The sequence below is a fragment of the Megascapheus bottae genome, chromosome 30 (assembly GCF_031878675.1).
Source record: "Megascapheus bottae isolate mThoBot1 chromosome 30, mThoBot2.hap1, whole genome shotgun sequence".
In the NCBI taxonomy this organism is placed as follows: domain Eukaryota; kingdom Metazoa; phylum Chordata; class Mammalia; order Rodentia; family Geomyidae; genus Megascapheus; species Megascapheus bottae.
In genome coordinates, this window is record NC_143538.1 from 1431893 (window position 1) to 1447296 (window position 15404).

General features: G+C 46.1%; 1 protein-coding gene across 2 annotated transcripts in view; it reads right to left on the reverse strand.

The window, feature by feature from the left end:
* The window catches only part of Peak1 (pseudopodium enriched atypical kinase 1), a 49283-nt gene that overhangs the window by 7467 nt on the left and 26412 nt on the right, over nucleotides 1-15404 (reverse strand). The window contains exons 3-4 of one of the 2 annotated variants that reach the window (XM_090321610.1): nucleotides 8332-9077; nucleotides 2133-2346 (exon numbers count right to left, since the gene is read on the reverse strand). In XM_090321610.1, coding sequence (XP_090177736.1) covers nucleotides 2272-2346; nucleotides 8332-9077 — 821 coding nt within the window. In that variant the 3' untranslated portion in view covers nucleotides 2133-2271. Of the gene's footprint in view, nucleotides 1-2132; nucleotides 2347-8331; nucleotides 9078-15404 lie in introns of those variants that run through there. The other variant, XM_090321609.1, reaches the window with a different exon arrangement.

Consider the following 15404-nt stretch of genomic DNA (forward strand, 5'->3'; position numbering starts at 1 on the left):
GACTGGACTAACTGGCCTGCTGGCTAGTGTGGTTTGCTAACAGCAATGAGAAGATCACAGAAGATGCTGCTGAGAAAGGAGCCAGAGAGGAAAGACTGGAAACCAGTTTGGCCTTTAATTCAGGAAGAAGTCTGGGCTCCCTGCTTCCTGTGTCTTTTGCCTCTGACGTACCCCATCCTGAATTCCTGGCATCCTCTGAGCCCTCCCTGCCCAGGCCCTCTGTGGCTGGGCCTGGGCCTACTGGTCCATGGCCTGTGGGCTGCTTAGGAGTGTGGCTCTGTCCCCTGGTGGGCCCCACACAGGGGGACCTGCAGGAGACAAGCTGGGCCAGCTCTGGGAGGCGGGGGTTCCAAGCCAATGCTCTCTCCCAGGTAACCAACGGCCAGGGGTCTCCATCCTGGCTGGCCCATGGACAGCTCACCGGCCACTCCTTTCTGATGATTGTTTTGCTTAGTGGGGCTGTTCTGGCTTGAATTTTACACCGCACCCCCACTCCCCCTCATTGGACTCGGGGAAAACACCCTCTCTGGCTCTCCAGTCACCTGTGCCTTACCTAGACTAGGGCAAAAATCACATGCTTGGCTTCCATGATCCAGGCCTTTCTGCTTCTTCCACCATGTTCCTCCCCCTCCCTTAATCACTGACTATCTATCTATCTATCTATCTATCTATCTATCTATCTATATATCATTCTTCTGTTTAAAAAAATCTATAGTGGTGTCCTGTACAACACAAAATAATGATACGTGTGGGGGTATTGGTAGGGGGCTTGAACTCAAGGCCTCTCACTTGGCTTTTTGCTGGTTAGTGGGACTTCACTGGACAGTGTCTTGGATTTGTCTGGTCAGGCTGTGATTCTCAGCCCCCAGTGGTTAGGGTGACAGGCGTGAGCCCTGGTGCCCTGCTGAAGCCTAATTTCTTCCATTCATCACCTGGTCCCAAATCTCTCTATAGCCTCATTTTCTATTCCTGTCTCGATGAACCATATCTGTCACAAAGAATGAAGTGGACATGGCCTTTCTTACCAGCCTGGAAGTGGGCTTAATAGCTGTGCTGCTTATTTGTGTAGCTTAGCATGCAGTACAATGATAAAGTAATCTACCAGGCCCCAGGCACCAGTGGCTCATGCCTGCCACTCTAGCTACTCAGAAGGCTAAGATCTGAGGATCTCAGTTCAAAGCCAGCCTAGGCAGAAAAGTATGTGAGACACTTATCTCCAAATAACCAGCAAAAAGACAGAAGTGAAGCCACAGTAGAAGTGGTAGAGGGTCAGCTGTGACATGCGTTAGTTCCTTTGATTTTTGTTTAGTTTTGAGAGAGGGTCTCACTGGGAGCTCAGGCTGGCCAGCCTTGGGTGGCTGAGGTTATCGACATAAACCACCATGCCTGGACTTTTTGTGACTTGTGGTCGAGTCTGGCCTAGTGGTAGAGTGCTTGCCCGAAGACCCGGGTTCATTTCCTTGGTACCACATACAGAGAAAAGCCAGAAGTAGTGTTGGAGAGCGCTAGCCTTGAGGAAAAAGCCCAAGGACAGAGCTCAGGCCCTGAGTTCAAGCCCTAGGACTGGTTAAAAAAAAAAAAGAAAGCCAAGTAATTAACATAGTGACTGTAGCTGAACCACACATTCTAAGCCAGTCCTGTGTGACTTAAAAGCTTCTTTCTTAGTCCCTCTGTGAGCCTGTTCACTGGTTCTGGCTCTCTAGCTATGGGGTGGGGCCGAGGAAGTGACTTGACTGGTCCCAATGCAGAATTCTCCACGGTATGGCGCTGCCCTTGGGGAGACAGAGGCGCGTGTGTAGGAGAGCCAGGGAGTGTGAAACAGAGCTCTAATAATTGATGTCAAGTGTGAGAACTGCAGAGGTGGGCAGGGATCCTGGTGCCTTTGACACCCTCCAAGTGACACAATCATAACTGCCAACGGTCCCCATTGGGAAGACATGATGACATCATTTTTTAACACAATCAGTATCACTAGCAATTACCACCGCTCTAAAGCGGGAATTATTTACGTATTATTACTTGGTAGGTTCTCTTTCAAAACTTTATGTTCATACTATCTGCTATTCTATGACATTTTACAACCCACACTTTTCACTTTATAGTCTTGATAATTACCACTTTTAATAGCTACAAACACTTCACTGACTGATGTGCCGTAATTTATTAAATTGTTTTCTTAATATCAAGTGCTTAATTTGTTTCCCTTTTTTGGCAGCACGGAAGCTCTTGAGGCTGTTACGTTTTGTAGCCTGTTCTCATTCTCTCATCATTTCAAGGGGAGGAAAAAAGGATGCTTCTGTCTCTGAAGTAATGATGCTCCCATCTTTGAAGTAATGATGCTCCCATCTTTGAAGTAATGAGAAGGAAAATATCTAAGTGCAGATTTAAATACGCTTATGACTGACATTAAGGAGTGCTAATGAGTGATCTGGAGAATGCGAAGCAGTAATTTCCGTTGTTGCTAGTATCAAGAATACATTATTCTATCATATTTCACATGGACTTTATAGTTCCTAAAAGTAGTTTTACCACCTAAACATGTGCACAACAACGGCGCTGAGGTGGACAGGGCGGGGGGTCTGCACTGATGTGAAAACCAAGAGAGGTTCAGAGACCCGCTTAAAACCACAGAGCGAACAGGGCACTGGTGGCTCACGCCTGTAATCCCAGCTACTCAGAAGGCTGAGGTCTAGAGGACCAGCTTAGGCAGAAAAGTCAGAAACCCCACACTAGCCATCAAAAAGCTGGGCTGGAGGTGTGGCTAAAGTGGTAGAGCACTAGTCAGGCAAGCTGAGTAAGCATGAGGTCTTGAGTTCCCCTTTTTTTTTGCCAGTCCTGGGCTTGAGCTAAGGGCCTGCGCACTGTCCTTGGGTTTTCTCAAGGCTAGAGCTCTACCACTTGAGCCTCAGCACCACTTTCAGCTTTTTTCTATGTATGTGGTACCGAGGAATCGAACCCGGGTCTTCATGCATGCTAGGCAAGCACTTTAACCACTAGGCCAAACTCCCAGCCCTTGAGTTCCCTTTTGCCTGGCACTTATGGGAATGGGGGTGGTGGTGGAGAGAAAGTGAGGAAAGGAGAGAGAGAGGTGTGAGAGAGATTGCTTTAGAACTTGGGCCAGGACTAATGATGTCAGAGCTCTTTATTCTGTCCTGGAATGCCTTTTAGCTTGAGACCAATACAAATAATAAGTCTATTGGAATACAATCAGAATAAATTCAAAACAGAAAAGCCTTCAAATCCAGGCAAAGGCCTATGTAAGAAACCACGTATTTTGTAGCAGATGGGAGGAGCATGCCTGTAACCATGCCTGAGCAAGCAAGGTCCCGAGTGGAGTCCTGTCCCTGCGACGAGGGGGCCGAGGTTGGGGTGCAGCAGAGGAATTGGCCAGCCCTGAGGCCCTGAGGGCGTCCTGGCCTAGGCTTTCCAGGGAGAAAGGGAATTTCGGTAGTTTACACTAGCTGGGCTAGGGTTCATCTTCTGGCAGCTCCAGAAGTCTACAATTGGATACTGCTAATTGAGCTACCATTGCAACAAACAGAAATCCAGAAGCCGCTCTGGAACTGAGTAGAGGCTGCAAGGCTTTAAACATTTTTTTGGGGTGCTGGTCGTGGGGCTTGAACTCAGGGCCTGGGTGCTGCCCCTGAACACTTGTGCTCAAGGCTGGTGCTCTACCCCTTGGAGTCACAACTCCACTGTGGCTTTTTGGTGGTTAGTTGGAGATGAGAGTCTCATAGACTCTCCTGCCCAGGCTGGCTTTGAACCTCGATCCTCAGCGCTCAGCCTCCTCAGTAGCTGGGATGACAAGCCTGAGCCCCCTGTGCCTAGCACTGGGAGGGTGGTTAGAGAGTGAAGTGGCCATGAACAGGATGAGTGGCATGAATACTCATGAGGTCGCCGTTGGAAACAAGGAACGGGAAGTGAAGAGATTCTTGCCAACAAGGGGCAAAGAATTCAGCCGAACTATGTTCCAGTGTTTAGTGAAAGTGGAACTTGCCAGAGGATAAAGATGGATTTCTAGATGAGAATTCCAAGCCAGGCACTGCAGGGGCCGAGGCCCCCTCCTGCCCGCTTGCAGTAAAATGGGAAGAGAGAAAGATGAGCTGAAGAGGGGATTGTTAGGCAAGCAGTGATCACAACCCGAGGAGGCAAGATTCTGCAGTGTGGAAACCAGGAGCTGGGGGTGTGGATTCTATGGATGGACCCTCCGAGCTGTGTATCCATGCATGGGAGGGCAGAATGGCCCCCAAGGCTGACTTCTCCACTACAGGCGCAGCCAACAAGGTAGGTCCCTCCTCCCTTTCAAAGATGACATTGCTTCTCTAGCTCTGGAGGTCCAGGGTCATCTGACACAGCCACAGGGCTAATGCTGCCACCCTAGCAGGCTGGAGAGCAGAGTACCGAGTCAAAGAGAATTATGGTGTGTGTGTGTGTGTGTGTGTGTGTGTGTGTGCGTGCGCGCGCGTGCATGTGTGCGTGCCAGCACAGGGGCTTAGAGCCCAGGGCCTGGGTATTGTCCCTCAGCTTTTCTTCTCGAGGCTGGTGTTCTACCACTTGAGCCACATATCCACTTCTGGCTCTTCTGATAGTTAACTAGAGATAAAAATCTCATGGATTTTTCTGTATGGGTTGGTCTCAAACTATGATTCTCAGATCTTACCCTCCTAGGATTATAGGTGTGAGCCAGCAGGGCCTGGCAAAGAGTTATTCTGAGTCTCAAGATGGAATGAAATTTGATCTGCTGAATTTTGGACCCATTATCCTTTCTCTTCTTCTTTCTGATGTCTGGGGTAGGGATGCCTGTTACAAGCCTGTTCAGAGTTGTACTGTTCACAGGTTCTTAGCTAGAGAACGTTGCCATAGGAACTTGAGTTGAACTTGAGTCACATCCATATCTGACTTAGATGATATTTAGATGAGACTTTGGTCAGGTCTTTAGAGTTCATTCTGCAATAAGACTTTTCGAGGATGTTAGGGTTTATTTTGCACATGATAAGAACATAAATTTGGGGAAAGGAAGGCTCATTCCATGGACTTTATTTTCTTTCTGGTGCTGTTCTGGGGCTATCCCTTAGCTTTCGTAGTCAAGGTTAGTGCTTTACCATGTAAGCCATAATTCCATGTCTGGTCTTTTGGTATTTAACTGAAGGTAAGAGTGTCACAAATTTTCCTGCCAGGGCTGGCTTTGAATTGTGATCTTCAGATTTTAGCCTCCTGAGTGGTTAGGATTTACAGGTGTGAGCCATCAAGCACACGCCGGGGACTCTGTGGCCTTTTAAATTTGTGTCCCCCACTGCAGGCCACAGATGGAGACACTCCGAACTCACAATGTGATTGTATTTGGAGACAGAAGCTATACAGAGGAAATGAGGATGAAATGAAGTTGCAGGGTTTGGGCCCAGATCTGACTACAGGACCACGGATGCTGCCACTGCAAGAAGGGCACCAGAGCACCTGTTCCTTCTTGAGTGCTCACTCCTCACCCCTCTCCAACAGATGAGAATATACAGAGAAGGTGGCTGTCTGCAAACCAGACAAAGCCCTCATCAGAAACAAAGCAAGTCAGAACCTCCCCTTCTCAGCCACCAGAAACACGAGAAAATCATTGTCTGTCTGTGGCGTAAGCCCCCAGCCTAAGGTCCTATGTTACAGCAGCCTCGGCAATGACCACAATCCATCCACAACAGAGGCAGCCGGGGATTTGGTAGGGTGCGAATCCTGGGCGTTTTGCATCGCTAAGTTCAGGCACTGGCTTCCTTTTAGCCACATCTGAGGAGACAGTCACACCTATTAGTGGCCCCTAAATTGCCTTAGCACGGGAAGGGGTATTTTAAGAAGATAGTAACAGGAGTTGTTTATAGAGGCCAATGGCTCTTCGGCTTAGCTGGCTTAGTGTTTTGAGCCCTTGTAGTTTATTCCTTTAAGGTTGTGCAATCAATTGGGCACTTCTGGAAACACCCAGAGGGTCTTCAAAGAGACATTTATATTCAGCATTTAGTGTAACACATCCTCTCCCAAACCTGGCAACAACTCCCAGTATATAATCACTGGCCACCTGCTCCTTTGAGATTGCTTGTGCATCATTACAAGTGAAGAAATCAATACCAAACCATTGATTTAAGAGGGAGACAAGATTGCATGGCAATAATACATAAAGTTCGTCAAGCCCTACTTCTCAATTGTTTGGAAAGAACAGACAGTTCTATGGCCCTGCCTGAACTGGGAACTCATCCTGCATTAGGGATACTGTAGCAATAAAGTGTCAAGATAGATAAGATGCCATAACCCAGATGAAGTAATAGTTCCTGAGTGCTACTGACAAGATCCAGATGCCTTTCGAGGCTCAATGGTAATAGATAAAGTTGGGTCCAGGCCCTGGCCACAGAGTCACTTTGGGGTGCAGGTGGATGCAGACATATATTATGTCGTGACAGACAGACAGGTAAGGCCAACTGTGTACCTTATTCATTAATTGACTAAGACACCATCTGGACTTTCTAAGCTAAATGAACATGTAAAAGTCATTTAGATATGTTAATTGGTTTTGAACCAGTGAATAGAATCAGTAAAAAGGCAACCAAGGGGATGGATTATATTTTCTTAAGTTTATGTGAAACTTTCGTGGTTTTGGTACTGGGGCTTGAACTCAGGGCCTGGGCACTGTTCTTGAGCTTCTTTTGCTCAAGGCTAGCATTCTACCACTTGAGCCACAGCACCACTTGTGGCTTTTTCTTTATATGCGGTCCTGAGGAATCAAACCCAGGGCTTCCTACATGCTAGACAAGCACTCTACCACTAAGCCACACTCCCAGCCTGAGCCCCAAAGAGTTTTATTCTCTCAGAGAGAAGAAGCTGATAACAGGGAAAGAAATGAACCCCCTCCTGCAGGGCCCTTGTCTCCTCTCAGACCTAAAGAACCCCTTAGACAGGTACCACCATGACAGAGCTATTAAGAGGCAGAGCCGGGATCTGAACTCAGACCATTTGGATAGCACAGGCCATATGTGATTATGACACAGATGAAACTTTACAGCCTCCAGAAACATGAGACATCCGGGTACTTTGTTATGGCAGCCTGAGCAATTGAGCCAACCCACAAAGTTAAGGCTGCAGTGGGAAACCTGGGCATGTTTGGCGTCCTGACTGCTGAATTCTGGCTCCAGTTTCCTTTAGCACCTTATCATTCTAGTGAGTGTCCCCCAACTGTGCTGGATACAGATCAGGAGGGCTAGGTAGTACTCCTCGGACTTCTAGAAAAGTCTGGGAATCTCTGCCCAAAATAACAAGACAAAGCCAGCAGTGGGTACATTTCAGGTGCAGAGTTCCAGCTGTGAGCAAGTATGCCAGCAAGTACAAGGCCCCGAGTTCAAACCCTAGTACTAGTTTGGACAACTTGAAGCAGTGGTATCGGTGACAGACATGAGAAATTAATCAATGGTGTAATAGACAAAGCAAAGGCTCCAGAGTCAGAGATAAGAGTTTAAATTTCAGTTCTCCTACTTGTTAGCTGTGTGACCTTAAGCAGGTTAGTTTACTTTTCTGAGCTCCATTTTCCTCATGTGTCAAGTTGAGAAAAAGATCTTAGCTTCATAAAGGTGATGTAAAGATTTCATTATATAAGTAACATTTCTCACATAGCAACAAATATTAAAAAAAAAAGTTTCCCCAAGAAGCAGAGAATTGCAGAGCGGAGGAAGAGAGGAGAACAAAGATCTTTTACTTGGTAAAGATTAAAAACAGCTGGGTGGTAATGCTCACATCTGTAATCCTAACTGCCCCAGAGGCGGAGATTTGAGGATCTCAGTTTGAATCCAGCCTGAGCAGGAAAGTTTGTAAGAGTTTTACCTTCAGTTAACCACAAAAAGCTGGAAATGAAGCTGTGGTCAAGTGTTAGAATGTCACTTTGAGTGAAAAAAGCTAAGGGACAGTGCTCAGGCCTTGAGTTCAGGCCCCAGTACCAGCATACACACACACACACACACACACACACACACACACACACACACACACACACACACACACACACACACACACACACACACACACACACACTAAAGACAGAAACATGACATGGAAGCTACATAAGGGATCTCATTTGTACCGATCACAGATTTTAAGATTTTTCTGACTTCCAGAGTCCTTTTAGGCTCCCATAACATTTTTGTTTACCTCTGTCTCTGCATGCACTATCCTGTTTCTGCATATCTGATTTCTCCTCTAAATAACAAATCGGCCTTCTGTTTGCTAGAGCTGCTGCTGGCAAGTGGGCCTAGAACGGCAGGATGGGAGAAAAGGGGTCCTGGAGCCGGGGCGGGGCTGTGGGTTCCTTACCTTTACTGCATAGTTGTTGAGTGGGTCTTTCGCGTAGGAAGCGGTGTAGTATACGGCGTCGCCCGCCTCACAGCACGGCTGGTCACTCGTCAGCCTGAAGTCTGACCAGCTGTCCACTCCAAACTGGAGCTGGTCTTTCTGGCCAGCCATGAAGAGGTCTTCGCATTTCATAGCCAGTTTCTTCAAGGCGTCCGTGTGGAGGTTTCTGATTTTCCCCACCACCTCATCCCGGTTCTCAAGTCCACGGTACAGGGCTTGTCTCTGTGGCTTCTGCATGCTCCCGGCCTGTCTGCAGGAGGGGCCACGCTGGCTGGACAGGGACTCCGTGCTGTTGGAGAATCTGTCCTTGGCGCTGAGGGCGGTGAAGCTGCAGACGCTGTTGGCGCTGTGGGTGCTGTTGGCGGTGGAAGGGGCCGGTCTCTCCAATGAGTCACAGGACCCCCCGTCCCCACCCTTAAGGTCACAGCTCAGCGAGGAGCCCGCGCTGCTGACATCCCAGCTGGGGTCAATGTCGTAGGTGGGGTTGGCCACGACGCAGAGCCTGGTCTCCATGGCCTTCTGGAGGTCTTTGGAGAGGGGCTCGGTGTTGGCTCTGATGATCATCTTCTTTGGCAGTGGAGGTGGCGTGGCCTGGGAAGCGCTCAGGGCTTCTTGCTCTGCTTTCTCTCCAAAGGGGATGGCGTCGTCTGAGGTCCCCTTGGGTTGCCGTGGGTGCTTGGGCGGTATCATGGCTGCTCTAGATCGTCCTGGATTCGTTTTAAAGGAAGAAAGAAGAAAAGAGAACTGAGCTAAGTCTTTCCATAATTGAAGTTTGAGTAGAAATTAGGGAGATTGCTGTAGGGGAACCTTAAGAACCAGGTGGTGCCTTCATTCTCAACTGAGTCAAGATGCAGGGACAATGAGTGTGAGAAGCACCCCGGCCTTCCTCTGGCAGGGCTGGGCACTGGTGTGAGTGGTACGCTTTGTGTTCCGAGAGGAATCTGGACCATCCTGCACCCACAAGTACTGTCACTAATCACACAGACAATCCAAAACTCTTGACGCCTGTGATGTTAGCTACTGAGGAAGCTGAGCTACGAGGATTGTGGTTTGAAGCCAGCCCAAGAGGAGGAAAGTCTGCAATGAACTACCACAAATCCAGAAGTGGAGCTGTTGCTTAAGGTAGGGTATCCAGGCCCTGAGTTTAAGCCCCAGTATTTGCACCAAAACAAAACAAATGGGCGCTGATGGCTCCAGCTGTGACCTCACTTCTGGATGCAGATCTGGAGGGGTAGCGAGCCCACAGAGTAGTCCAGGAGACTCCAAAATAACCAAGAAAATACTTGAGATCAAGAGAATACTTGAAAGTATTACTGGAAGCCAGGGCTTACCATGCAGACATTATCCTGTTCTTTTACTACTGCTCCAAGTTTACATCATATTCTATTTAGTAACTGTCATCATATTCATACTTTACATATGCCTGTTTGCACTAGATCTGTGTGTGGATGAATATATAAATGTGTTTTATACAGCGAACATTTATGCTTAGGAAATGAAACGTGGGTTTATGATAATTTCAGGGTATCTTGAATAATGGAAAGAGGACATTTATTTAAAGACGAGCAAAATATACCAGGAGACTTCCATAAAACTCATTAGAATGAGTCATGTGATAATGACGTGTCTACTCATGAGCTTGGGGTTGGAACTGAATGCCTTGTTGTGGGCCGACTCATAGTGAGGCCCTAACCCCTGGTCCCTGGCACCTAAAATTGTGACTTTCTTTGAAAGTAATCTTCGTTAATGTAATCCCATTAAGATGAAGTCCTCAGGGGTAGGTCCTCAACTAATGTTCTCCTAAGAAGAAACACCGTGTGAGACAGAGACACGCAGGAAGACAACCAGAACAGGGTGTGTTCCATGGTTGATAATGAAGAGGCTGGGCGGACACAGAACTGCTGCTGCTTACCACCCCGGCACAGGCAAGGGAGGAAGGAGCTGAGTGGGCCCCACCAACAAGTTTCGTTTCAAGTTGGAGAGAAAGCACCTGCCGTTTGAAGCACTTCACTTCAGGAGCTCTGGCAGTGACGATCACACAGGGCAGAGGGCAGTGAAGGGTCCCCGGATGATAATAAATGGAGAAATTGGGTTAAAGTCATGTCCTTGAGGAAATGCCAAGAGCAAGCATGAATGCAAACTGTGAGGCAGTAATACATTCCATTTCTCACACGTGCCAGTTGTGGGGCTTGAACTCAGGGCCTGGGCACTGTCCCTGAGCTTTTGTGCTCAAGGTTAAGTGCTCTACCATTTGAGCCAAACCTGGATTTTTTTTTGGTGGTTAGAGATAAGTCTCTTGGACTCTGCTTGCCCAGGGTGGCTTTAAACCATGATCCTCAGATCTCAGCCTCCTGAGTAGCTAGGACGACACGCCTGGGCCCCTGGGACCCAGTGGCACATACAATTTTTTTTTTTAAATTAAGGAAAATCCAAGTTCAAATGAACTACAAACACAGAGCAAACCTAAGGATTTTTTTTTGCCAGTGTATGTAGTAACATGAAACAGAACTATTAAATAAATATAAATAAAGCTATGTACATACAAAGTATAAGAGTGAGGGAGAAATAATAAAAGACGACAAAATTCCAAGAGGTCAAGACTTGTTTCATTCATTACTATAAAACTGTGCCGAGAACAGAACCTACATGCAATAAATACTCAGTATTGAATAAAGAAATAGCTAGAGTTAGCTGAGCGAGGTGGCTCACGCCTATAATCCTAGCTACTCAGGAGGCTGAGATCTAAGGATCAGGGTTCAAAGCCAGCCTGGGCACAAAAGGACCTGAGACTTATCTCTAATTAACCTCTAGAAAACAGCAAGTGGGGCTTGGCTTAAGTGTAGTGCAGTACCTTGAACTGAAGAGCTCAGGGACAGCACCCAGGCTGAGTTCAAGCCCCGTGACTCACAAAAGAAAAAAAAAAAAGAAATAGCTAGAGCTGAAAAAGTAGTAAACTTATATAAGTACCTACAATAGGAAAGAATCTGTAAATCAATTCTGGTTGGGGGTGTGGCTCAGTTGTAGCAGCCTTCCGTTGCATATTCAAGTCCCTGGTTTTAACCCATATCACAAAAATAAGAAAGTAAATAAGGGGTCTGTACAAAGAAGAATCCAATCACGTATGAATTCAACAAGACATTTAAAGTGGTAGCAACACCAGCTTTTTACAAATTCTGTTCAAGAAGACAGAAGAAGAGGAGGCAATGTTTTTTACTTTAGTGGCTCACGCCTGTAATCTTAGATACTCAGGAGGCTGAGAACTGAGCATCAAGGTTGGAAGCCAGTCCCAGCAGGAAGTTATCTCCAATAAGCTACACAGAAAAAGCCAGAAGTGGGGCTGGGAATTTGGCCTAGTGGTAGAGTACTTGCCTAGCATACACAAAAAGACCTGGGTTTGATTCCTCAGTACCACATACATGGAAAAGGCCAGAAGTGGTACTGTGGCTCAAGTGGGTAGAGGTCTAGCCTTGAGAAAGCCCAAGGATAGTGTTCAGGTCCTGAATTGAAGCCCTAGGACTGGCAAAAAAAAAAAAAAGGAAGAAAGAAAGAAAGGAAGGAAGGAGAAAAAGCCAGAAGTGCACTATGTGTGGCTCAAGTGATAGAGTGCTAGCACAAAGAGGCTCAGGGACAGTGCCCAGGCCCAAGATCAGAAAAAAGAAAAATCCTCCCCAAATACTAGCAACCCAAAGCTAGAAACATTTTCAAACATTATGACAAAGTGGGCTTTTTTCAGGAATGCAAGGTTGGTTTAACATCTGAAAATTAACCAATGTAAGATACTATGCTAATGAAATATCTTTTCATGACAACACTTAACCAACAAACTGGGATCAGAAGAGGCTTTCCCTTGTGTAATAAAAGGTATCTGTGTAAAGTCATAAGCTAACACCATACATAATGAGAAACTGTGGAGTTTCCCTCCTAATATCAGGGCCAAAACAAAGGTTTCTTCTCTTTCCACTTATATATTACCTTGTACTTGAGCTTTTAGCAAAAGAGATTGGAAAGAAAGGAGCAACTAAAACTATGTCTATTCATAGATGGCATAATTTTGTAGGTTGAGAAGCCTAAATAATCACAAAAAGTATTAGAATATAAAAGTTCACTAGAAGAGGATATAAGAAAATCAATTTCATTTCTGTCTATTAACAAGACCAATAAAAAATGAGCTTAAAAAACCTTTCTGCAGGGTAAAAATAATGTACTGATGATAACTAATAAAAATAATTCGATTTGTAGTATAAAAAAGAATATTCAGGAATAAATTTAATCAAGCAACATTTGTACCCTGCAAATTATAAAGTATTACTGAAAGGAATTTAGAAAAGAGCCACACAAATGGAAATTAGTCATGTTATTAAAAATTAGCCACAAAATTAAAATGACTAATTGTATGCATTTTTTAATGCTCTTGGATCAGAGACTTAATAATTGTTAAGATGAAAGTACATCATCTTAATATTATTGATAGAGATTTAATGTATCAAAATTCCAAGTGAATTTGTAATAGATTCTTTTCTTGTGTGCTGGTTCTGGAGCCTGAACTCAGGGCCCAGGTGCTGTCTCCTGAGTTTGTTTTTGCTCAAGGCTAGCTCTCTACCACTTGAGCTGCAACTTTACTTCTATTTTTTTTTTTTTTTGGTGGTTAATTGGAGTCTCATGGACTTTTTTGCTCAGGCTGGCTTTGCACTGTGATCTTTAGATCAATCTTCACAGGGGGAGCCACTGGCAGCTGGCTGGTTACATAAATTTATAGGTCAGTTATAAAATTCATGTGTAAATACAGAAGTCTTGGAGGGGCAAAAGAACAGAGGTGGAGAATACCTACTTCCCAATTCCAAATGTTGGTGACAATATGGAAAATCTGTGTACCTTGGGAAACAATACAATCGTTTCTCAAAAAGTTCTAGAATCACTGTGTGCGCCAGTGTTTCTATTCCTGCAGAGTCACCCTGAAACTCATGCGGCTTGTCCCCGCATTGCTCATAATTGCCCCAAATGGAAAGAACCCCCGTGTCTGTCCTCTGACGAGTGGATAAAGAAAATATAATTGAATATTATTCAGCTGTAAAGATGAATGAAGTACTGATAGACATTATGTTAATGAAGCTTGAAAATATTTATGCCTAGAAATCCTGAAGCTGCAGAGACACAGTGGGGCGGACACTGAAGCTGGTGGAAGGGGAGAGCGTGGGTAGACTGACAATGCACTGGTTTCTGTTGGGGTGGTGAGAACGTTCTAGAACTGCTGGTAATGGTCTACACTGAAACTCATTGAGTTGGACTCTTTTACAGGGTGAATTTTATGGGGTGTAAATTATAACCCCATAAAGCAAATCAATAATCTGCTCGAAACACCATAAATTCTATTTTCAGTCACCTGGTCCCAGTTCCTGGGTGTCCTTATCCAGTGTGAGGGTGAGGGTGGGGTGTTTGCAACCGTCATAGCCCAGCACTTTTGGCTAGTGAGAGACCAGAACCATGCTTCACTTAGAGGATATGCCTTGTGACAGCTCGTAGTTTTCAGCTGTTGACCCAGGCCTTGCAGAGATGGAGTGTCATGGAGAAGGTCAGAGGCCGTGAGCTGCATCTGTAGTAGTTCAGGCCCTTGCCACCATGCCTGACTGTGGTGACATGCCTCTTGCTGCTGTCTCCTGTTTCCGCCCCCCCCAGTCTCTATATTATTACACATAACAATATGAACTTGCTATTTGTGAATGTTATATATATATCATATCTAACTGTAGAAAAGAATCTAATTGGGAGCCAGTTTCATCCTGTTATCTCAGCTATTCAGGAGGCTGAGATCTGTCTGAGGCTTATAGCTTAAAGCCAGTCCAGGAGACAAAGTCTATGAGACTCCAATAAACTACAAAAAGGCCAGAAATGGAGCTCAAGTGGTAGAGCACTCCTTAAGGGAATAAAAAAAAAATAAAGGGATAGCACCCTGAATTCAAGCCCCAGGATTCATTCTCTCTCCTCTCCCACCCCACCCCTCCACCATTTGTCCTGTCTTTAAGATCAAATCCAGCTCATCCAGCCTTTTTATGGCCTGGTCCTGGTGAGCCTGTGTCTTCATCTCCTCTGTAGTGGAAGCCAGCTTGCAGTTTCTCCAGATGCATGGTATTCCACTTTTGCTATGTGTCTGCTCCTGAGGGCCGTCCTCCAGGATAGCTTTCTACCACTCTCACCTTGTCCCTCCCTCCCTGTCACATTCAAACATCCTGCCTCAGGGAGTGTGTTTCTTCTGGTCCTCTCCAGTCTGCTGTGAGCTGGCCTCCCAGGCTTGCAGGGCAAGTGCCTGTACCTAGACCCCCATCACCCATGGGGCAGCTTGCTGACAGCCTGGTGTCATGCTGTCCTCTCTGCACCTAGGGCCCAGCAAAGCTCTGACTGGGAATGGGATGGAACGGGATGAAAAAACATATAGAAACATGAACTTATTTTGCCCAGAACTCCTCCTCCGAGGAGGCTGCTTCTCTTGCTTATTTCTCCATACTAGAATACACAACAACAACTACCGGCACAGGGAGAATGAAGGATTTCAAATGGCTTTAAATAAAACACCGCAAAACTGGCACAGGTGAGGAAACCTGTCCTGTCATTGGCAGACTGGTACCTGTTGGGGTGGGAGAGGGCAGATTTGCTATTTTCCACCACCAGAAGGAAATTCCCCAACAGTTTTGGCAAGGTACTAGCTCCCGCCATTTCTCTTTGAACTTGCCACGTGAATCATTTCTTTCCCTTTGGTGCCCATATTGGGGCTGGAACTCAGGGACGAGGGGCTGTCCCCTGTCCCTTAGTGACTTTTCTTTATTGCTCAAGGCTGGTACTCTACCATTTGAACAAGACCACCACTCGGACCTTTTGCTGTTCATCGGAGGTATGAGCTAGGAGTCTTGAGGACTTTCCTGCCAAGGCTGGCTTCAAGCTGTGATCCTCAGATCTCAGCTGCCTGAGTAGTCAGGGTGACCACTCGTACCCAACAAGCTATCACCTCTTAGTTCTGTGTTTAATGAGCACTTTTTGCTCTA